This window comes from Haliotis asinina, chromosome 6 (genome assembly GCF_037392515.1).
Source record: "Haliotis asinina isolate JCU_RB_2024 chromosome 6, JCU_Hal_asi_v2, whole genome shotgun sequence".
NCBI lineage: Eukaryota > Metazoa > Mollusca > Gastropoda > Lepetellida > Haliotidae > Haliotis > Haliotis asinina.
This window is the reverse complement of record NC_090285.1, coordinates 3,118,800-3,144,839: the sequence shown is the minus strand read 5'-3', so window position 1 is coordinate 3,144,839 and position 26,040 is coordinate 3,118,800. Positions and strand designations below refer to the sequence as shown.

The following is a 26,040-nucleotide window of genomic DNA, read 5'->3' as shown; positions in this document are numbered from 1 at the left end:
ATTTCTACAATGACAGTTTAACCCCCAGTAATCAGGTCACCACTGTCAATATATGTTTGAAGTGAAGGGGAAGGTATCAATGTTTGGTGTTATTAAATATCTCACAATGGTTATTCATGAAGTGTAGCTGTGGAATAATAATGACGAAACATCTTTAGTATTGTGCTGGTAACTGCTGTTGTACAAAGACAGACAATCACTTTGTATGTACTCACACTAGTGGTTCAACAAGTACAGATGTAACAGAGGCCATATCTGGTAATAAACTTTGTTAGCAAGGTACAAGTTCGAGTGCCCTTTGGGGGCTAGTGTCCCATACAGGATTCAAACCCAAAAGCTCAATGAAGCTCGTAGTCACCAGAACATAGAGCAACCTAGTGCACTGAGCCACCAAGACTTCCACAAAATGAAGTTCTGACAACTGGTTGTGTACCTCATTGTTAAGCGTAAAATTTGGGAAGACAATGCTTTTAGAAAGTTCTCATAAGTAACTTATGCTATAACTGGAATCACATCAGAATTACTACAAGTCAATGCATGCAAAATGTGTCGAAAGTTCAAATGACAGAAACCAAACTATTTTCATACCTCCCAAATATCAACCCTATTATTTTAGCTATTCTGTCCAATAGTAACTTCTGTCCACCAGCCACATATCAAATATTAAATTCCTCCCATACACAAAATAACTGAAAATGCTTTCATCGTTCATATTTCATACTTTCATATGAATATTTGGACTGTCTGTATTTGCTAGGGTTTTCCCATTTGATACTGTAAGAAACTCCCAAATTTTGAAAATCAATACATATTCATATTTTCCCTCAACTTTATCTAGGAACAACAATTTACAGCTGAGGAGATCAAATTAATCTTGCAAGGTTTACTATTACTGAGAAGTGAATCATAAAACATTGCTACGTTATTAAGTCCACTTCCAGCACCTACAGCATGGTGGAGTAAATGTCAAACTCCCAATGATCTTTCACCAGTACAGAAATATCATCTACTTAATAACTGTTTCTAATACCATCAATACGGCAACCAAAACATCATCTACTTCAAAACTGTTTCTAATACATCACTATGACAACCATAACATCATCTACTTCAAAACTGTTTCTAATACATCACTATGGCAACCATAACATCATCTACTTCAACACTGTTTCTAATACATCACTATGACAACCATAACATCATCTACTTCATAACTGTTTCTAATACATCACTATGACAACCATAACATCATCTACTTCAAAACTGTTTCTAATACATCACTATGACAACCATAACATCATCTACTTCAACACTGTTTCTAATACATCACTATGACAACCATAACATCATCTACTTCATAACTGTTTCTAATACATCACTATGACAACCATAACATCATCTACTTCATCACTGTTTCTAATACATCACTATGACAACCATAACATCATCTACTTCATAACTGTTTCTAATACATCACTATGACAACCATAACATCATCTACTTCATCACTGTTTCTAATACATCACTATGACAACCATAACATCATCTACTTCATCACTGTTTCTAATACATCACTATGACAACCATAACATCATCTACTTCATCACTGTTTCTAATACATCACTATGGCAACCATAACATCATCTACTTCATAACTGTTTCTAATACATCACTACAGCAACCATAACATCATCTACTTCATCACTGTTTCTAATACATCACTACCGCAACCATAACATCATCTACTTCAAAACTGTTTCTAATACATCACTACAGCAACCATAAAATCATCTACTTCATAACTGTTTCTAATACATCACTATGACAACCATAACATCATCTACTTCAACACTGTTTCTAATACATCACTATGGCAACCATAACATCATCTACTTCATAACTGTTTCTAATACATCACTATGACAACCATAACATCATCTACTTCATAACTGTTTCTAATACATCACTACCGCAACCATAACATCATCTACTTCAAAACTGTTTCTAATACATCACTACAGCAACCATAACATCATCTACTTCATAACTGTTTCTAATACATCACTACCGCAACCATAACATCATCTACTTCAAAACTGTTTCTAATACATCACTATGGCAACCATAACATCATCTACTTCATAACTGTTTCTAATACATCACTATGACAACCATAAAATCATCTACTTCATAACTGTTTCTAATACATCACTATGACAACCATAACATCATCTACTTCATAACTGTTTCTAATACATCACTATGGCAACCATAACATCATCTACTTCATAACTGTTTCTAATACATCACTACCGCAACCATAACATCATCTACTTCATAACTGTTTCTAATACATCACTATGACAACCATAACATCATCTACTTCATAACTGTTTCTAATACATCACTATGACAACCATAACATCATCTACTTCATAACTGTTTCTAATACATCACTATGGCAACCATAACATCATCTACTTCAAAACTGTTTCTAATACATCACTTTGGCAACCATAACACCATCTACTTCATAACTGTTTCTAAAATATCACTTTGGCAACCATAACATCATCTACTTCATCACTGTTTCTAATACATCACTATGGCAACCATAACATCATCTACTTCATCACTGTTTCTAATACATCACTACAGCAACCATAACATCATCTACTTCATCACTGTTTCTAATACATCACTATGACAACCATAACATCATCTACTTCATAACTGTTTCTAGCACATCACTATGGCAACCATAACATCATCTACTTCATAACTGTTTCTAATACATCACTACAGCAACCATAACATCATCTACTTCATAACTGTTTCTAATACATCACTATGGTAACCATAACATCATCTACTTCATAACTGTTTCTAATACATCACTATGGCAACCATAACATCATCTACTTCATAACTGTTTCTAATACATCACTATGGCAACCATAACATCATCTACTTCATAACTGTTTCTAATACATCACTATGACAACCATAACATCATCTACTTCAACACTGTTTCTAATACATCACTATGACAACCATAACATCATCTACTTCATAACTGTTTCTAATACATCACTATGGCAACCATAACATCATCTACTTCATAACTGTTTCTAATACATCACTATGGCAACCATAACATCATCTACTTCATAACTGTTTCTAATACATCACTATGACAACCATAACATCATCTACTTCAACACTGTTTCTAATACATCACTATGACAACCATAACATCATCTACTTCATAACTGTTTCTAATACATCACTATGACAACCATAACATCATCTACTTCATAACTGTTTCTAATACATCACTACAGCAACCATAACATCATCTACTTCATAACTGTTTCTAATACCATCACTATGACAACCATAACATCATCTACTTCATAACTGTTTCTAATACCATCACTATGACAACCATAAACATGGGTTTAGACGACAGTTACGTTTTCACTTGTCCAACATGCTATAAAATGAATGCTCATGCTGTAACTATTTCTTTTGTAGCAGAACAACCTTCTCGATGTTTGGACAAAATGTATGTCAATATTTGTGATATGAACTGTCAGTGTTGTTGTGCTGAAAGCTGCGATACTATGGTGGGTTCCCGTAGTGCTCGTGAAGCCAGGGTCTGCATCTATTTCCTAACATGAGCAAGAATGACACTTTATGGATAAGAATACATGATGAAATGTTTCGGTATAGATCCTAACATCTGTATAACAAGATGAGTAGCGAACAATGGTGTTCCTTCACCCTAACCACTAATCGTGATGTAATAGGAACACTGGAATAATAAGGGTGTACTTCCTTCCTCCCTCATTGGCAGAGAGGTGTCACTCATTCTGTGCTCGAGAGACATAAGGGTGGTGAGTGAGTGAGTGAGTGAGTGAGTGAGTGAGTGAATGAGTGTGAGAATTAAAGGTAGTTTGAATGCCAACTGAACTACAACATGACTACTGGTGTAATTTCAGTATGCAACTGCAGATGCACACATAACACTGGTACCATCACAGCACATTCCTCAGCTAAAACCTGATAGAGCCAACTAATTAACACCCACAGGAACAGAACAAGTAACAGGTTTCACAGTCAGTTTGAGTCAAAATCTCCCCTATGAATTGCACTCGGTTACCTGAGCTGTTGCTACACCCCTGTCACAAATCTTGCAGTATTCAATGAAAATAATATGGTTTTTTAGAAAACTTTCATATTTTGAAAAAAATTGAAACAAAATCCGGCAGAGTTGATGTGTTTTTCCTATTTACTTTGGCGTTAGACATTTTTGATTATTTGTTTTTGAGTTAGAGTGCAATTCATTGGGGAGCTTTAGATCGTATACCACAGTTTTATCATATTCTTCAATCAATGTTAGTACATTTCCCAGGCCAACTGACCACCTTGCCTGTGTGACTGCTGTGAAGTGCGTGAGAAGACCGTATTAGTAAGGACGTAGCTCAATCAGAGGAGACAGACATGAATGAATACAAACTGAAGATCAATCAAATTATCCCGTGTATCATGGCAGCAAGAAAAATCACTTTAACTCAGGGTAATCCTTGATTGCCACAAATAAAACATGTTCAGTAAGACGTTTTTTATCAAAGTAATCTAAAAGTAATCCAACCAATTTATCTCAGTACAATTGACCTAATCAATGAAAAATTACCAATTTGCCATAAAGCTTCATATGACACCCTTAAGCATACAACTGTTCTGTACTTACACCTGAGCACAAAATTGTATTGTTTGACACCTAATCTTTCAATTGCTTTAGTCCAAGTCTAGCCTGTCATACAAATATATCCAAGAAAGACTACATTAGTCTAGAAATTGTGGCATGTCCAGAAGAAAATCTTTTTTTGTACTATGTGCTACTTTTTCATAAAATATGTTAATTTTAGAGACTGATTAACTGCTGCTATGTACATGGTGATAAGAGTCATTATATTTCTGACATGCTAAGTTAATATGACCACCAGCTGCACCATACAAACACAGTCTCCATCAAGATACGACCCAAGTCACCTACACAATACATTATCCTACCACCAGGACCGTAAAATGCCATGGCACTTCTACATGCAGTCAGTTAGGTACTAGAGATTATGTCTAGAACCTGACAATATTACTCCACAGTTGGTCCATCCAGTGATGTACTGACGTGAGTCATTACAGGATAGAACCAGCATACTGTTACATAGTCTGGGCCATCCAGTGATGTACTGACGTGAGTCATTACTGGATAGAACCAGCATACTGTTACATAGTCTGGGCCATCCAGTGATGTACTGACGTGAGTCATTACAGGATAGAACCAGCATACTGTTACATAGTCTGGGCCATCCAGTGATGTACTGACGTGAGTCATTACAGGATAGAACCAGCATACTGTTACATAGTCTGGGCCATCTGCTGATGATGCTGGACTGTACCTCCACAAACAACTCTGGAAGTGACAACGGACACATCACACTTCTAGACTCGCACAAGCTGTCCTCTGTAAGTTGGTGCAGCAACACACTGTATTATGCATATGGATGACCTCATATTCCATTAACTTGAGACAAAAATTATCTGAAATATAAAGATGTAGTCTGTGTGAGAATCCCCAATATTATCTCACAAGAGTAGACAAGTGTTTAAACACTGAGGTCATGCTGCAGTGCCAGTGCCAGCTAATCACCATGTATGGGGTCACAAATGAACATACGCAATGTGGATCCTATATGTCCACTGACAATGTGATGCATGGTGTCTCACTTGAACATACTCCTACTGGCTCTGATATGTCCACTAACATCGCTTGAACAACATACTTTGTATGTTTGTCTCACACTGTTGAATGCCTTATGGAAGTTGAAAATGTTTGTTATACTTTTATGTCCCATCATAGTGATCTGGAATATACATAACTGGAAACTTCATGGGGTGCGTGCTGCATGGCATGCATGTGTGCATGGGTCTGTGGGTCTGTGCGTTCTCTGCACAACACCTCTCCTGCCCTCGCCGGTCATCATCACTTCCGCCTCCATAGAAGCAGCATTACACGAGCCTTCCTCTCAAACCCCAGTCATAGCGACGTTTATATAGTTTTGTTGATATCCGTAAGGATGCCACTTAAGTGTGAACTGGGACATGTTTTTGACAGCTAACTTACTTTTCATGATTTCCCAAATGAATTACATATCTTCACCTAATCAGATTGGATAGTGAACAGCAGCCAAAATTAATCCCCACTGTATCCTCACTAACCTAATTACATGACAGCTGAAATAAAATAGAAATGAAAATGGCCAAAGAAACATTTGCAATGGGTAATGAAAAAGAATGGATGAACGAATTTGGCATCCCTCTGTAGAAATAAATGCCAGTCACTAAGTAACAAGTTCAACCACTGAGATGGCTGTAGGGTTAGAAGAAAAGGATGCTAGCACAGAGGGGTGCAGCAGTAGGGCAGAACTTCATACATGCACTTGACAGATACCATGTCCAGGTATTCAGTGTTCCACAATAAGGTGGTCTGAGTTGGCCTTCCTATTGGCATCCATGACTCAACCACTGCCCCATCATACACAGGGTTCATCATTACAGGAATGGCTGTCGTGGCAAGACTCGTCTGTTACTTTACAAAATGCCAAGGGCTTCTATTATGATCTTGCAGCTAAGTGTCACTTTCAGGAGACAGATTGAACGTGTATAAAAGAGGCTTGCAGGGCACGAAGAACCTTGAGGACACGAAGAACCTTGAGGACACTTCTAATACATGTGTATAAGAGATACTATGGGCAGAACAACATATGGACACCTCTTAAACATGTGTATAAAAGAGACTTGGGGCCCAACGAAACATGAGGACACCTCTTTAACATGTGTGCAAAGGACATGCTAGTGGCCTTGTGTGGCCCAAAGGACCATGAGGACATAGCAGGAACATGTGTATAAAGGATGCTTGTTGCCCAAAGGAACATGTACCATTCGATCATCTGTATAAAGGATGCTTGTTGCCCAAAGAAACATGTACCATTAGATCATGTGTGTAAAGGATGCTTGGTGCCCAAAGGAACATGTACCATTTGATCATGTGTATAAAGGATGCTTGGTGCCCAAAGGAACATGTACCATTTGATCATGTGTATAAAGGAGGCTTGGTGCTCACAGGACCATGTACCATTCGATCATGTGTATAAAGGATGCTTGGTGCCCAAAGAAACACGTACCATTTGATCATGTGTACAAAGAATTTTTGAAGTCCAAAGGAACTTGAAGACGTAAGTAGAACAGGTCTATAAAAGATGACTTGGGGTCATTAGGTGGAACAGGTCTATAAAGGATGACTTGTGGCCCTAAGGACCATGAGGACACAGCCGAATCAGGTGTACAAAGGATGACTTGTGGCCCTAAGGACCATGAGGACACAGCTGGATCAGGCCTATAAAGGATGACACTCGGCCCAAAGAACCATGAGGACACAGCTGGACAAGGTGTACAAAGGATGACTTGTGGCCCTAAGGACCATGAGGACACAGCGGGATTAGGTCTACAAAGGATGACACGTGGCCCAAAGGACCATGAGGACACAGCTGGATCAGGCCTATAAAGGATGACACTCGGCCCAAAGAACCATGAGGACACAGCTGGATCAGGTCTACAAAGGATGACACGTGGCCCAAAGAACCATGAGGACACAGCTGGATCAGGCCTATAAAGGATGACACTCGGCCCAAAGAACCATGAGGACACAGCTGGACAAGGTGTACAAAGGATGACTTGTGGCCCTAAGGACCATGAGGACACAGCGGGATTAGGTCTATAAAGGATGACACGTGGCCCAAAGGACCATGAGGACACAGCTGGAGCAGGTCTACAAAAGGATGACACTCGGCCCAAAGAACCATGAGGACACAGCTGGACAAGGTGTACAAAGGATGACATGTGGCCCTAAGGACCATGAGGACACAGCTGGATCAGGTGAACAAAGGATGACTTGTGGCCAAAAGGACCATGAGGACACAGCTGGATCAGGCCTATAAAGGATGACACTCGGCCCAAAGAACCATGAGGACACAGCTGGACAAGGTGTACAAAGGATGACATGTGGCCCTAAGGACCATGAGGACACAGCCGAATCAGTTGTACAAAGGATGACTTGTGGCCCTAAGGACCATGAGGACACAGCTGGATCAGGCCTATAAAGGATGACACTTGGCCCAAAGAACCATGAGGACACAGCTGGATCAGGTCTACAAAGGATGACATGTGGCCCAAAGGACCATGAGGACACAGCTGAATCAGGTGTATAAAGGATGACTCGTGGTTGAGATAAATAGATCTGTGATAATGTGAGCTGACTAAACATATTTTTGCCTTGTGACATGGGCCATGCTTAACCTTCAACCAGCAGTAAAACACACTTAAACACATAACTGGGTAGTGTTATGACAACATGTGGCTGTGAGTGATCTACATAATCAATCACCAAAGTGCGCAGGCATATGACACAAGTCAAGGATTTCTGCAAACAAGGTATACCTTGTTGTATATAAAGGACACTCACTTAACCCAACCATCTTCCTTCCTCCCCAACGCAACCACCCTCACTCGCTCAGTCAGTCAGTCACGTTTGTTCGCCAAAGATGTTTTACGACATCACGGACTGTAAACAATACAGTTCAGCATCACCCAGCTTCTATGGATTTGACGCTGATTAATAACATGGCTTCAGTTTTTTTCTAAACCCGTGCCCAAACTTGTGTCCCACATAAAATCAAAATGTTGGCACAGATAGATTTGCCAAATGGATTTCACCTTCATCAAGTCTACAGCTCCTGAAATACCAGTGTCAGAAACATTGGCTTTATGTAGGAGGGAAGGAGGGAAGATGCTTCACTTCACTGTTACCAATTTTCATCAATCTCACAAGAGTCACATCAGGGGGCAGTAAGAAAGGCCACCATTCAGTGAATCCATACCATACCTTGGCTGCCCTGTCACCAATTAACTGCTGTGTGAGGGAGACATTATCAGTTGTCAGACTGATCACAATGAACACAATCTCATCACGTTAAAGAAATTATTTTTTAGACCTCTTTAACTGGTAATAATTCTTTTAAGGTTGCTTTCAGCACTGGTAATAAAGGCATCTTATGACACTATGACATTTGTCATAGTTTTATCAGCCTGTGTATTGACAGATTATCAACTTGACATGGAACTCATGAACAATAATTCTGTTTTGTTGATTTACAAAACTGACAAACAGAAAACATCACCTTCCATCCCAAGTATTGGTTGTATGGTTTGAGCAAAATAACACTAGATTATGATCACCACAATTTCTAAGAAATGGTTTATGGTGAATAATAACAACTAAAACCAAACAACTGTCCATTCGATACCTGGCCATTGCTTCCATCATTAATACAGAAAAGGTTCATAACAGTGTGATTTAAGAATAATTAGGTGTTAGGAATCTGATACTACCTTAAATATAAACAGTGGTGTGGAAGTTACCTAAACTATATTTGGATGCTTAAGAGTTAGATGTATTCTGCAATGTACTGCAGCAGCTATTGCCTAATCCAGCATGGTAGGGAACGCTCCAGAAGGTATTTCAATGCTACAGTAAAAATGTCCGTAGATCAAAACGAGTGAAAGATGTCTTCAACCTGGATGTCCATCCAGTGGCATATTTTGGCAGCTGCTAGAGGAAGTTTACTATCACTGCCTTCACTGTATCACCACTGACCTTGCATAGTACAAATGTAGTTGTCCTACCAGTGCATTTTGTACTGTCACTCTATTGTGTACTGCCACATTGCAGTGTTTTATACTGATTTGTAAAACTAGTTAAAGGTCACATGCAATAAAATAATCAAACATAATTAAAACACAATTATCACTTATTCATGACTCATAATTTACATTGCTGTTTGTAAAAGAAAACAAATAAACAAAATTATAAGCGTACAATCGCAATTCAAAAGTGCAATATTTTGTACTTGGGCTTACTAATCCTTTGAAAAGAAGCATTTGGGAGACCGAACCCAGTCATAGCGGGTGGGGGTGCACTCAAGTGTAACGATGGCTTCCGATTGGCCGGTTCATTTGCTGACATGCTGAGGGCTCACTGTGTGTACAGAAAGATGATTTTAGAAGTATGGCGAGTCAGAAGAAAGTAAGATTCATGGGTGCTGCGCATCACAGCTTTTGAAACCACTTTTTCCCCCAGTGGAAATTCAGTGAATGGTTTGAACTCAGATTTCGTGGGCTCTTTTTTCATCACATTTTTTTCAACTTTATAGGTTGAATTGGCATTTTTGATGATTTGTTTCGGTAGTGAATACCGAAAGGTGCCAGGATCTTCAATGTTGTGTTTTACGTTGCATGTGACCTTTAATTTCATACTACCATAGCTAATTGTTAACATTTCTTTGTTTTTTGTTAGATTTCTGAGCTCATGTATCAGTTTGGACATAGACACATAACGCTACTTGCAGCAGTAATCCGGGAGATGAAAATATGTTTTTTTTCATACAACTACACTGAATTGCGTGACAAATCTTTATAAAGTAGCTCCTGCAGAATTAAAGGAATCACAAATCAGTGTGTTGTGTAAATGCTTTCATGATGGCTGCCATTACTAGGCCAGAGAAAACAGATTACTTCTGGGAAATTACCAGTCATGAGAAAGTTTTACATTAATATTGTAACATTAAGCATTAACGGAAATATTATACTTGAAAATTATTAGAGATCTTAACACATCAGGGCCATACAGCTTGATGTATACCGTATTTCCCATCTGAAACATGTTCAATGTCCCACAACTTGAACAGAGTGAGTGAGTGTTACCAGCTGTATATGATACATGTGATAATGTCTACATCAGCTGATGATACAATGCTCTAGTGTATAGGGACCCACAGTTGTTTTTAGAACAAAGTCAAGCTGCACACAGTTTGAACAAATTCACCCCCTGAATATCAAATTATGTATCTCTTACACCAATACACACCGCAGGACAATACCATAAAAATATACATAGCCTTACTTATTTCCATAATTTCTATATATTCCATGTTTTTCATACATCAGTATGGTAGCCTGTGGGGGCCATTCTGACTAACCACTGTACCAAGTGCTTTAGCACGGACAATCAGCTAGTCCTGCACATTGTGTTTGATGTTTACAAAGTATTATTTTGCGTTTCTTCCTGATACCACCCTTTGTTATTACTGGTATCACCCTGTAATTATGGACAGTTACCTCATGGTGTCCTTAACATGAGGCATAATCTGTGTATAACATGTGCATCATAATCAATATGTCCACGTGGAAAAGCCAGCTCATTGTTTGGTAATGTGTGATCTTCAACTGTCCATAACTGTTCCATTTTATCATTCATTATGGCAAGTGTTGAGATACTGATGACGTGGTCGGGTCAGATGAGTCAGATGTAGCACAAGGCAGGTACAACCTGATAGTCAAGATGACAGGCTTGTTGGTGATAGTTGTGTGAGTGTGTGTGAGTGTATGTGTGTGTGTGTGTGTGTGAGTGTGTGAGTGAGTGAGTGAGTGAGTGAGTGAGTGAGTGAGTGAGTGAGTGAGTGAGTGAGTGACACAGGTTTATTGCTGAATTGAACATTAAATCAGATTTTTTCTGGTTATACTATGTTTCAGGTGGTGTTCTTTGTCTCACAAAAGTAGATATATATCAGATCAGATCAGACATGACAACGTTTGTGACCACATCTAGTATGAAAATCTAGATATGTGAAAAACACCATTAGGACAAAAATGAGCGATAAGTCACATGCAGCCATTGACTGGTTGATCACATGTATGATACCCTGATGATATGAAACTTTCCCAAACTGTAATGAATGTATTTACTGGTTTGGGGCACACCTTATATAGATTAACCTGTTAACTGCAATAACAAATTCTGTAAAATTCCAGTGAACACATATCACAATATGACGCTGTACACAAGATATCACACTTATTTTGTGATGCACAGTTTCTGATGAAGATGGTTTATCTCATTCTGTATCATTGAGAATGATTGAAGATATTGTACCCTGACCTTGAGACAGTGTAGATGAACAGAATTATAACAGTTTCTTAGAAACATATTGTCCTCATAAAGCCTGAGTGAGTGAGTGAGTGAGTGAGTGAGTGAGTGAGTGAGTGAGTGAGTGAATTGACACTGCCTTTAGTAATATTCCAGCAATATTACAGCCGAGGACACCAGGAATTCACACAGTATACCAATATGGGGAATCAAATCTGGGTCTTTGGCACGATGAGTAAAAGGTTTAATCACTAGACTACCCCACTGCCCCTAAGCCTGTACCCATGGTGATACTGCTGAAATATTAATAAGTGCACCATAAAACTATACTCACTCACTCACTAAAGCCTGTAAGGGCTGGTCCATAAGAAACACTTCAGTTAATGAAATATGCGCTGCTTAAGTCATATGTCCAGGCAGGGTGAGGATGACTGGCCAGTAAACATTATGTACACCTGCACAAAAGTTAAGCCCCACCCATTATTTTTGTGATCTGCTACTTTGGATACTCAATAGTAATTATCATAACGGGATCTATGGCTATTTTAAACTCATTTTGTAAACTTTAAGTCACGCTATTGTTGTCTCAAAGCAAGTTTATCTTGTTTTAAAAAACAATCTAAGCATAATGCAAATTTATCAGCATTTTTCATGCTTATCACCTGCCATCTCTCAGGAGCAGTTAACTTTCTCCTTCCCTTGACTGATTTTTCTCACCATGACTGATTTTCTAAGTCTAAAGTGAAAGGAGAATCTCACAACAGACCAGTGAAACCAAGTGTGTGAAACTCGATTTTCAAGATTCAGATGGTAGGGAAACAGAGTTGCACGTGCAGAACGTTTTTCTGGTCATATCTTGACAATCTTAGGTGAAGAATCTATGGAAGGCTAATTCAGTCATAAACATTTATAGTTTGTATTTCTGATCTTCAGTGGTGAAATCAAGACACTATGAAAATAGTGGCACTTATATAATATATAATAGTGGTCACATCTATAGAACATATACTGTGTGATTGCCACCACCAATTGTACTTAGTAATACTGGGTGAGGAAAAGGTCATGATTGTCAGATTCTGTTTTGTGGACGTATTTCCTCACCGTACTTGAAGTTGATATCCATACATTCAATCCCTTGTTGTGAAACAGCAATATCAGAGTGGGGACACCAGAAATGGGATTCACACATTGTATCCATGTTGGGAATCAAACTCAGGTCTAACTCGGTGTGACAAGTGAACACTTCAACCACTAGCTACCTCACTGCTCCCATTGTGAATCACTACTACACCAGGCATCAAAAGATTTTATTGGTAGCCATTTCGGCATGATCATGCTTTGTCTTATAATCTCAGGATGTCTTGTCTTATCACAATGTTGTGATCATCTTCAGTATATGGACATAAATAGAGGGCCATGCATACCAGAGTCTCTTCTATCTCTGTCAGAGTGCTGACCTGACAGATTCACTGACTTTGTGACATCCGACATTGATGGTTGGCTGCTCAAGCAAGGAGATGGACATGTAACACTTTGCCGGAGGGGAGCGTATTGATAAACCACTGGGTCTAACTAATCTATCTACAGTCAGCAGGTGTCTCTATGTAACGCTTGTCTGTGGGGTTGAATGGAGATTAGGATAATCAATAACTTGACACAACTTGAACTATATTTGTTCATTACCAAACACAATATATATATAAGACTTTTTATAGCTGGCCAGGTACCCAAACCAAAATACTGACAAAATGAGAAACCCTGCTTAATAACCATCTTAGAATCTACATCGAGATGTTGCACTTCATAGCAAATAAAGAGACTTTTAAGCCATATATCTTATCTTGACTTTGCGGTAGTCCTCCAACTTCCATCTGTGTCTATTATCTGTGTAAACATTATCATTGTGTAAACATTATCATTGTGTAAACAGTCATCATTGTGTAAACATTATTGTGTAAACAGTCATCATTGTGTAAAGTCATCACTGTGTAAACATTACCATTGTGTAAACATTGTAAACATTATCATTGTGTAAACATTATCATTGTGTAAACATTATCACTGTGTAAACAGTCATCATATTTTGTACTGTATTAACATCATAAACATTATCATCCTCTGTATAAACACTAGAGCTGTGACGATATATTGTGGTGTCCTTAATCATGATACCTTATGACAATAAATATGTTGATACTTTTTTTTTCATAATGTGATACGTTTCTATGATCATAAAATTGTTAATTTTTGCTAGAAATTGAAGGTTATGTAAAAAAATTACACTGTTACTTAATATAAAAATTAACATTTTTACAGAAAATAACTACAGATAGCAAGCATACTGTGATGTACGTCGAATTAAATCACAAGATATTGCAATACATATCCCATTGTGAATATTCTGTATCGTTACACCTCTAATAAATAAAACTTAACTCATGCATGTACATAAATACTTTATCTACAGCACTATTCATCACTTGCTTGATAGCAGTGTTAGCTCTACACTGAATCGCTGCATATACTTCCAAATACCAGCTCATACCATGTCATTAGCTTAACAGTACTCATAAACCTCTTGCGGGAGTATATACTGGGGTCTGTGGCATACAGGGTGATATATAGTCTATACTGGCTATTACTCTACAGTCAGGAATGCCACAGCTGATGTTCAGAAATTGTGATTTATTCACAAATTTATTTAACTTTCTTGTTGATGGTTGAATCAAAGAAAATAGGAGCAGCATTTACTGACAGAGTTATGGAACGCCATTCCTTCAGTTGTTCTTGGCTACACAAATATACAAGGGGCCTCCTGATACACCTGCTAGCCACAGGTAGCTACAGGTACTGCAGGAGTGACATCATGGTCGGCCATTCACCTGGCTGCCTTCACAATGCTGACAGAAGCATCGACACACAAGCTTGGCCTGGTGTCAAGGCCTGGAGTGACATCAGGCAGTGTAGCTGAACTGACGACCCTGTATGAGACACTATTCTCTCAGATGGCTAGCTCATTTAATAATCTGTAATAGTTCTTTATGAACCATGGGTTTGGGGAGGCGTGTTGGTGGGGGTGGAGGGTGTTTTTTTTGGGAGGGGGGTGTGGTGTGTGTTGTTGGTGGAGGCTGTTGTTGGTAGGGGTGTTGATGGCCGGGGTATTGTCTGTTGAGGTGTTGTGGGTGGACATGTTGTTGGTGGGGGTGTTGTGGGTGGGGTGTGTGTGTGTGTGTGTTTGTTGTTGGTGGGGGTTTTGTGGGGGTGGAGGTGTTTTGGGTGGGGGCATTGTGGGTGGAGGTGTTATAGGGTGGGCGTATTGTTGGTGGGGGTGTTGTGGGTGGAGGTGTTTTGGGGGTTGGTCATGGGGGTGAGGGTGTTTTGATTAGGGGTGCTGTGAGTAGTTGTATTTTTGATGGGTGGGGGTGTTGTGGGTGGGATGTGTTGATTGGGATGTTTTAGGTGGGATTGTTGTGGGTGGGGTGTGTTGGCTGGGGTGTTGGGCGTGGGGTTTGTTGGTTGGGGTGATTTGCATGGGGGCGTTGTGGGTGGTGTGTGTTGGTTGGGTTGTTTTGAGTGGGGGTGTTCTGGGAAATATCAGAATCTTGCTAAAAACAGTGTAAAACAGTATGTTTGTTGTTTAACTGCAAGTGGGCGGTATTACAACTAGCAGCCAGTTAATACTAGACCAGACATGGAATAACATGCTATATCACCTGGGTAGGATGTCAACAACAGTGAATGCATTGCTCTAGCAATACTGCATCATGCAGTCAAAAAATATGGTATGTTTAGTGACTTGGCAAGTTTCATTTAGCTTTTGGAGAGTGTGACTGTGTGTGAGTTTGTTTGCACGCGTATAAGTATGTGTCCTTTAACAAGTGGAGTGTGTGTACACTACTGTAAAACTCTGTATAGGTACATGTGCACCGGTATGATGGCATATCAATGGTTTATCCCTAAATCAAATTGTAAAGATTACTTACAAGAAGATATATAGAATGCCCAGTTCTCTCATATTGCTACAACTGCTCCGTTATACCGAGTTAGCTACATACATTCTACTACAGTCATAGTGAACATTAACTACAGTTCATTACTACCATAGTTCATCATAATTAATAACTTATCTAACATACAGTATGTAGCCATGACAAATGAAATAGTCCCTAGTATCTATCAGATCACTACAAGCATGTTAGTCAAGATATAACCACAGATTATTGTACCTGACAAGACTCGAACATTCTTTTCTGTGAAACTATAGCCGAACCCCGTTTATCCGGATGTTTTGGTTTTACTTGAAAATCGTCCGGATAGCGAGACCTCCAGTTAACTGGATCAAACAAGCAAAATATGAAAATTAAGTGAAAGCAAATGTGAAATCGTTTTCATGTATGTATATCAATAAATCAGTAGTCAATAGTAATAACATTGACTCATCATAACATATAAGTGTACCGCTAACACATGGAAGATAGAACGCAGGTTACAAGTTGTCAGGGTGTCTGGATGTAATCGACCCGTGAAGGTCACGGGGTAGAATAGGCCTTCAGCAACCCATGCTTGCCATAAAGGGCGACTCAGCTTGTCGTAAGAGGCGACTAACGGGATCGGGTGGTCAGGCTCGCTGACTTGGTTGACACATGTCATTGGTTCCCAATAGCGCAGATCGATGCTCATGTTGCTGATCACTGGATTGTCTGGTCCAGACTCGATTTTTTACAGACCGCCGCCATATAGCTGGAATATTGCTGAGTGTGGCGTAAAACTAATCTCGCTCACTCACTCACTCTGGATGTAATCATTTGGCGAGTGAAGCTTCAGGTGTCACAAGTCCATGACAAAAAGTCACTTTTTTCCCCAATTGCATTTTTTTTTTATATTTTAAAGATGCATTTGTTGCCCTGAAAACATATGACAACGCATCAAACTTATGCTGTCTGCAAAAAGTAAACTTCCGGACAGAATCACATGACTTAGATCATGTGGTAGGCTATTTTTAACTTGCATCGCAACAGATAGAAGGGGTTGATTTATAAGTGTATATTACACTTATAATATACAGTGTATTTATACAGTATAATTACAGTGTAGTTTACTTTAATCCTGCTTAACATGTGTTTTCATTACTGATGAGATGTTCTCACATCGCCAAATCCTAATGAACAATCTGAGTGACATGCGTCCCTAGTGTTTTGAGGCTAATTAATCGATGCACATCAAATGCCTTCCGATAGATTAAGAATGAAATCACATAGTTGTGCTGTAAACGGTAATGACGTGGATCATTTTTCAATGGAAACCTATGGGAATAAATTGAAAATTCGCCCTCTGGGTCCAGAAGTGTGGGGTCCAGTTAAGTGAGCACAATTACTGAACGTAAGTTTAGTTTCACATAAAAATCATCGGGAAAGGTGAGATTTCAGGATACGTGGGTTCCGAGTAAACGGGGTTCAAATGTATTTCATGTTCTTATGTATTCAAACAACAGATTAATGCAGGAACAGTTGTATCATGTTTTAGATCCCTTAAATGTTTCTGAAATATTGCATAGAGGCTGTTTACGAAAACTGCTAATTTACTAAATATTGTTACTGCAGAGTGCAAGTTTCACTTGTTAAATAGTGCCAGGTTTTACTGTTCTGTCCAACAGTTTCATTCAATGTGTCAAGATGGTTGTTGACAAGGTCCTGGCCAATACTAAACAGTATTTGCACAGTAATTCTGAAGATCAAAGTTCATAACTGAGATCTGACAGTCAACATCAACCACAGGTCAAATAAAGGTCATAGTTGAAAACATGTACTGAAGGTTATTGTCATTCAGACATACAGATCAGCCTATAATCGCAGGTCATCTCGACCTAAGACATAGCCAAGCCTGCCGTTAGTGTCACAATACCAGTCAACATCAACACTGGCCCTGTAAGTGACACTATCACAGCTGAGCTGCTCATAACATGTCGCTTCTTCATACAGATATCATGGGTGTTGTAACTTAACTAATATCACCAGGCTCAGTTGCTGTCCTGGAGCTGGGGCATTGCTGCATTATACAACACACAAATACACAAACTTATCACTATGTGATGTATATGGACACATAAACCATGTGATTAACATCACCAAGGTCCAAAGATTGCAATTAGAGTGAGTGGGGGAGGGGGTTTAGTTTTATGCCACTTTTTAGCAATATTACAGCAATATCTCAGCAGGGGACACCAGAAAATGGACTTCACACACTGTACCCATTTGGGGAATCGAACCCGGGTCTTCAGTGTCAGGAGCGAATGCTTGCAATTAGACAATAAAGGACATCAAAATGAACTATAACTCATGTCATCAGGAACTAAGTGTCTGGCATCTTATGCATCACACAAAAGTACTCTCCCCAAAGTAACCTAAAGGTCCCCATCCCTGCTACCACAAACAGAGGGTGCTACCATCCCATCTAACATTAGAAACAACACCTCAGAATAAGTATATAAGTATATAAGTATATTTCATGTATATTTGCCAAGTCAACAATAGTTCTGTTTAATATCTCCATTTACATACGATACAGCTAAGAAAACCATTGGTCGACTGCATGAACAACATTCTCAACTTTTGGACAAAGATCATACTACCTGAAATGAACATTGCTTTAATATCATTACCGCTATTAGAGGCAATTAACAAATTAGTAAGTACACAATCAATAAACGAATTAGTAATTACACTACCAAATGTGTTCTGAAACAAAAACATCAACGAATGCCAGCCACAAAAGGCAACTATGCCTGTTGTAAGAGAAGATTTATGGGATTGCATGGTCAGACTCGCTGACTAGGTTGACACATGTCATTGGTTCCCAGTTGCGCAAATCAATGTTGATGCTGTTGATCACTGGATTGTCTGGTCCAGACTCGATTATTTACAGACTGCCGCCACATAGCTGGAACACTCAGCAGCTGAGTGTGGCATAAAACTAAACTCACTCACTCACTCACTTAGTCTGAAACTCTGAAACAAGACAAATTCTGTATGGAAATGCACAATCCAAACCCTGTACAACTTCCTGGATGACTGTGAACAACCACAGACTCCACCACTTTAGTGCTAACCTTTCTGAATATGGGTCACTGTAATTGACCACCCTGTCAGTCAGCACAATGGGGGTCAATCACCAATTTTATTATATTAATATTTATAATGAAGGGCTGGTACCAGGTGGAAAGACATTGAAGTGCAATATATTTAGGTCAAAGCAAAACATCCACACCTCCATCCCTCCCTGAAACAGTGCCACAGTTTGGAATATATGTTAATGGCTGAGTCAGACCGGGTCATGTGGGACTTAAGGAAACAAAAAATGCTCATCAAAATGATGAAAAGCGAAGTCCAAATTACAAACTCAATTCTTTCATTAATTTTTCCCAGTTCCCAAGTAATGCAATTCATTTTCACTAACAAGGTACATTCAGAGAGCATGAAATGTAGCTCTGTATTGAATGTTCAGCCATCTACAGATATGGAAATGTTGTTTGGTGGGCTGGTTGACATTCAAGGATTATCCACTGGCTGTAACCACTCCAATTACCTCTCACCTTTAGGGCAGTCCACTGTCTAAGATGATTTGCTTAAATATTTTCCTAAACTGAAGAATTATGTTTTTGACAATAAAAAAAAATGATGTCTTTCTTTCCATAAAATGTACACATCAGTGTTACATTATGGTAAAAAAAAAATGCACCAATCTTCAGAATGTTTAAAATTTCTCAGTCTAAGTAAACTTAGTCTCAGTGTATTTCGTTACACTCCACCACTGAGTCTAACAAAACCTAGCAGAAGGTCGTGCCAGGTAACCTTTGAGCGACCAATGGCTGTCCAATCAAACACGAGACAGTTAAATAGATTTAACCAATCAGACAACAGCTACTACTTATGGATCAGAGGGACTTTCAAAATATTCAGGTCACTGACACAGATCTCTCCACAATCAAAAATCCACATATAACACAATTATTTGACCTGCAGTATATACGCTTTGGGGTTCTGTTGACATGGTTACCATCAGTTAATATTTTTGCAAGATAACATCCTTGAATACTGCCAAACCACTATTCTCAGCTACTGTTTACTCACCGTTGTCAAGGTTGTACGTACGCTGTGTGCATCACCCGGAAGCGAGCGCATGCTAAATAGCATTTGGAATCATTGGGACTATGTACGTTTGCGAGATACAAAGTTCAAATGTTATGTGCGAATGTGCACTTTGGCGATTTGGTATTACCAAATGGTAAGCTGTGTTCTCATTGATCAATCTCAAAGGTTACCAGATGCGACCTCCCATAAGGTTTTGTTAGACTCAGTAGTGGAGTGTAACGAAAAGTACTGAGGATAAGTTTACTTAGACTGAAAATTTCTGAATTTTGTGCTTTCAAAGATAAGATTCTTAAATATCACGTGACAATCTGCTGATCTCTTTCAGATACTTAGTAGTAAGTCTACCACGGTTAAATTGGTGATCACTGGATTGTCTGGGGTCTGGTCCCAACTTGATTATTTACAGATGATCGCCACATAGCTGGAATAGTGTGGAGTGCGGCATAAAACTACACTCACTCACTAACCTGTTCAGCCCATATGCTTGCAGGTAGTGTTTACCTTATCACCAGACATTAGAAGAGTCAGTGAGGAAGTTTAGTTTTACTCGGCACTCAGCAAAATTCCAACAATAAGACCTGAGTCTGGACCAGACAATCCAGTGATTAACTGCATGAGTGTCGAACAGTGCAATTGGACCAATGACTCTGAAATAATTGTGTCCTGTTTGTCACCTCTTATAACAAGATATTCACCATTTGTGGCTAGCATGGGTTGCTGAAGACTTATAGATTCTACATGAGTACGTGAAGTTTGACTTAGGCAAATGTTTTAACTGAATTTAACTTATATCAAGCAGCAGTGTATCCATGTACAAGATTTTAAAAAAAAGTTCAATCTTTTTATTTTTTGATGTAATGTGTTGCAATAGGAAAAGATTGGAAACTATTGGTCTTTCAAAATGAAAAGACCATTAAATAATTTATAATGACATATTCTATTTGATCAATTTCCCCAGTTAAAAAGACAGGTAAAACTGGTGTGAGTTTAATCTTAGATCATTTTTCGCAATATTACAGTGGGGAACACCAGAAATGATATTCATATACTGTATCCATGAAGGGAATCGATCCCAGGTCTTCAATGTGATGAGTGAACACCTTAACCATCAGACTAGCTTTTGCCCTGTAAAACTGGAAATGTTCTCCACAGTTCTTGTACCCAGGTACCTACTACCATTAAACTTGTTGACAGCTTTACTGAGGCCTTGAATGTTGTACCCCTAATCAAACACTGTTGCGCAAGCAACAAAACACTGTTTGAAATCGTCATACAAGTATGCTCACTTGTACCTCAGACACAGGGCAGACCTGTTTAAATATTGCTTGACAACTCAGGAAAGTTGAACTTATCCCCCTTTTCATTCAGTCATGTCCAACAGTTTTTGTCACTCAATCTCACAATACAAAATTATTTATATTAAACTTGACAACCTAACTGAAACTGTTTGATAGGTGTTTGTGATCCCTCCCTACACCAGTCAGTCTCGGTCGCTCTCTGCCCCTGAATGCACCAATCTCTGTCCCTCCCTTGTCTCTCCCCTCATCTATCCCTCTGAGTCAGTGCGCCTGTCTCTGTCCCTCCCTCTCTCTGACATCCCCTCCACCTGTGTTCATTATATAACTCTTTCCTGACAACTCCTGCCTGTTGAAACAGGTAAAACAACAAGAAGGATGAACCTGATGACTTCAGAAGTGTTAACTGCTGTCTAAAGACATGTGGGAAATGCAGACTTCAAATGGTGTATACTACACAACTTTTGATAAGGATATTCTAAATGTCCAGTTTGTGGCCAAACAAAAATGATTGTTTAGAAGTCTTGTAACACAAACAGAAACTAACGATGGTGTAGTAGCAAATCATGTCTGAAGTTCATGTCAAGTTAAAACTAAGCCCTCACCGCAAAGCTCTAACTGAAGCAAGTCTACATTTCCTAAGGTTCCTAGGGCTCCTTTACAACTTAAACTGGTTTATTTGTTACTGTCAACATTATATACATTCAGAGACTTAGCAGTAGTCTGGTGGGTAAGTTAAATCACTTACTACAGGTGACTGTACACTGTTATGCATGAATCATTATGATCGCAACTGAAAACACACATTTCAAAAGTACTCAGTATTTATTAATCATAAATGTCCCTTTTTTTAAATTTCAAAATATTTGTATCTAGTTATGATCACCATTTCCTGATTCACTCAATCACACATAACTAGTCCCTGAAACATGAAGAGAGGTAGGGACTCACACCAGTCAGGAATATTTAGGCTGTGACTTCCCTTCACATAGAAGTAACAACCCTATTTTCATCCTTTCTGTGACATCACAACAAGACTGCTTCCTGTATTACCTCAGTTGATACACATATAGGATGTACAACATCTAAATAGCAATAGATCCAAATTTTCAAGGATGAATATTTTGAGCCCAACATTTTAAAGTGACATTGGCCACAGCCACAGCCAGTCAACATGACCATGGTAAAGTTTCATGATGAATGTCTACATTTATATTAGTATATAAGGTGCTATTAAATAAATCTCACATGATTGAGTGTATTTGTCTTATTCACAGTCCTTAAACTTTTCTTTTGTTTCCCTTCAGCCTTATGTACTGCTGCAGCTCTTCATGAAGAAAGTCTTGATTTTCAACATGCAAAATACAGACGCCTGTTGTGATCCAATTATATCTTTTCAGATTTTCAGATACTGAAGCATTTGTCTACCTATTCGTCCCACAGAGGAGGTAACCTCTAAGGTGAAAACAGCTAAGCCAGCTGGAAGTGACAAGTCAAGTAACGATGCCATAAACATCTCACAACACACAGACTGTGGAACTGGAGGCAGTACATTGTCCATGACCTAGACTGTAACACAGTCCCTGAACCACACTATTCTCCCTACTGCCTAGCTCTCCTAGTCTGTCTCACAGTCCCTGAGCCGCATTATCCCCACTACTGCCTAGCCCTTAATGCTATGCTAAATCCTTTAATGAAGCAAGTCTTGATTTTCTTGGTTCCGGTTCTGCCACTTCACTTGGGCTCCTATTCAATACAACAGGTTCATTGTTACGATCAAGATTATGTACATTCAGAGACTAGGCATCAGTGTAGGAAGGAGAATGTTTGTCCAGGCCCTGATTTCTCTGAAGTCTGAGTTTTGACTTAAGTTAATGAGTTTACTCAAATTTGAGAAACAACATTTCTCAGAATGTACTGTAATTGATATTAAACTCAAAAATAGTAGACAGTTTGAGTTTTATGAATATATTGCTTAAGTCGTTTGGGCTTTAATATTTTGAAATGCATCTGAGTTAAAAGCTCACCTGTTTCAAACTGTCAGACTCCGTTTCAAATTTGAGTAAAAATTCAAGTTTGTTTCGAGAAATTGGGGCCTGGTCTAGTTGTTCATGTTTAAACTTCAAGTCAGGGCCGACAAGCTCTTTATCGAGGCCTTAACTGCTTGCACATATTTCCCCACATATGAGTATACAATATGTAAGATGTACATAAGAGGTTAACTGTGTAAAAAGTATATTTCTGCTTGTCAGTATGAAGACAGAAGTAACTCAGTACAAGATGAACAGAGTATTCAATGTGTGGTCACACTTTGTAATAGTCAACATATAGACTTGCTAGAGCAGTCACAGTGAGATGGCTTGTCAACATTTAGTGACTATCAGTGGAAGGGTCCGAGTGAGTGAGTGAGAGAGTAAATGGGAGGGGCTTGTGCTGCATCCTAGTGCACTGAAGAACATCACTGATATCGAACTGCCATTAATTTCCATGTATTAATGATGCATACGTTCATGATTCAGTATGCTGTCTGTGAATTGTTTATTGTTCACTTACTTATCTAAAAAGAATTGATTTCAAAATATGTTTGCAGCTTAAATCAGATTTAGCGAGCACATTGCTTTTGATGCATATTTCTCCATTAAATTTATTCTAACTTCTTAAAGAGAATGCAACTGACATAAACATTCTGAAAAAATATCAGTGCCAAATCACACTGAGGCTATCAAAATTATCTTCTACCCTAATGCCCCAAAGCTGAATCATTGGTTGGTTGGTTGGTTGTGTGTGGGTGTGTGTGTGAGTGAGTGTGAAGTCTGAACAATACTCCAGTTGTATGACATGTACTATTAATAAACGCAATTGGACCTATCAATCCAGTGACTGATATCTTGCACAACCATTTACACACTGGGGATATGATGTCATTCATGACTGCCACATTTGATGTAAAACATTGTAAATATGGCATATCATTTGAAAAATAGCTTTTCTCAATGGTAAAATATGTCAAGCTAAGAGCATCCCTGACATTAAGTAACTGCAAGTATGTCCACAAACATATATATCAACTTACAGTCCTAACTGTATTGATGTATTGGACTAATTGGCTGACTGATTAAGGTAATGACATGTACTTTCTATTGAACTGCTCAGTTGGGGGTTGTGTTCTGTTTGCTCGATCAATATCTCTGGCATCATGTAGGGCTCATTAAGACACTTCTAAACCGGTAAGTCACATAGTCCTGATTCAGATAAGAACAACAATTCATCAGTCTCAAGGGAGACTAACTGGAGACAATCTTCCTGAACATACATAGTTTAACATTTATAACGTAAAAATATCACTTGACTCTACAGCTTGAAACTAACAAAAGATATGCTGAGATCGACACTTTATAGATATCAAACTATAGTTTGAGTAGTGTTGTGCTGACACTCATTTACTCTCCCCTTTATGAATATCTCTTCTAAATTCTGTTCAAAGACTCAATACATATATTCTGTGAGGAGTGAGTGAGCATTGTTTTTTATGTCGATATTAGCAATATTCCAGCATTATCATGGCAGAGGACACCAGAAGTGGGCTTAACACATTGTTCCCATGTGGGAATCAGAGTGTTTGGTTTGACGAGAGAACACTTTCATCCCTAGACTATCCCACTGCCTGTAGTCTTCGTTTAACGTGGTGGATAAATATATCATGTGTTGACCATTAGGCCAGCAGGTGTTTTGTCAATAATATTAATTAAGGGTATTTCTTTAAATGAAATAATTTATTCATGGCTGTTCAAAACTAAAAAATACTATTGTTTCTATTGTTATTAATATTTACCACTATTTCAGATAGATGAAGAATAGTTTTGCTGTTTGAGCAGTGCCACATGTGTGCAAGATGCTACCCCACCCACCTTTTACCTGTAAACAGTCAGCACACCTATGGTGTAGAGAGCACAATCATCGGTATCTCATTCACACGTAGACTAATCAGATCGGCTATTCCCCCTCAAATTAGTCTTATCAACGTGTTTCGCACAACACACTGATGTCGCTATACGGCAAGAAATCAATTAAATTTACAACAAACGATCGATTAATCATCAAGGTGTGCAACCACCTGTCGTTGACTTATTTCACGCTCTGACTTACCCTGCCCCTCGGGGTGTATGGGGTCAATCTTGTGGGCACCATCCAAGATATCCCCGGTGAAATCTGGACTGTCGGCGGTTTCGGGAATCGGTGACAAAACATCAAAATCATCATCTTCGTCAATGACACCCTCGACGACAGAAAACGACCGAAGGAATTCAAAAGTAGTGTTTCGCGTTCCGGACGTATCGTCTGTGGCCATTGTGTAAGTTTTCGTTGTGTAAGGTTCCTGTTCGGAAACTTCCCGACGGTGCTCCGTCACATGTTGTCATTTAGATAAAGTGTGCAACTTTGTTGACAAGTGTACACGTCCGCCATTCGAATGCCCTCATATATAAATCACGTG

The 26,040-nt window shown here is 38.9% G+C and overlaps 1 protein-coding gene across 2 annotated transcripts in view; it reads right to left on the bottom strand.

Moving 5' to 3' along the window:
• The window catches only part of LOC137286341 (phospholipase D1-like), a 79,751-nt gene extending 53,711 nt beyond the window's left edge, over window positions 1-26,040 (bottom strand). Inside the window, exon 1 of one of the 2 annotated variants that reach the window (XM_067818138.1) lies at window positions 25,695-26,040. In XM_067818138.1, the coding sequence (XP_067674239.1) occupies window positions 25,695-25,896 (202 nt within the window). In that variant the 5' untranslated portion in view covers window positions 25,897-26,040. The remainder of the gene's footprint in view (window positions 1-25,694) is intronic. The other variant, XM_067818137.1, reaches the window with a different exon arrangement.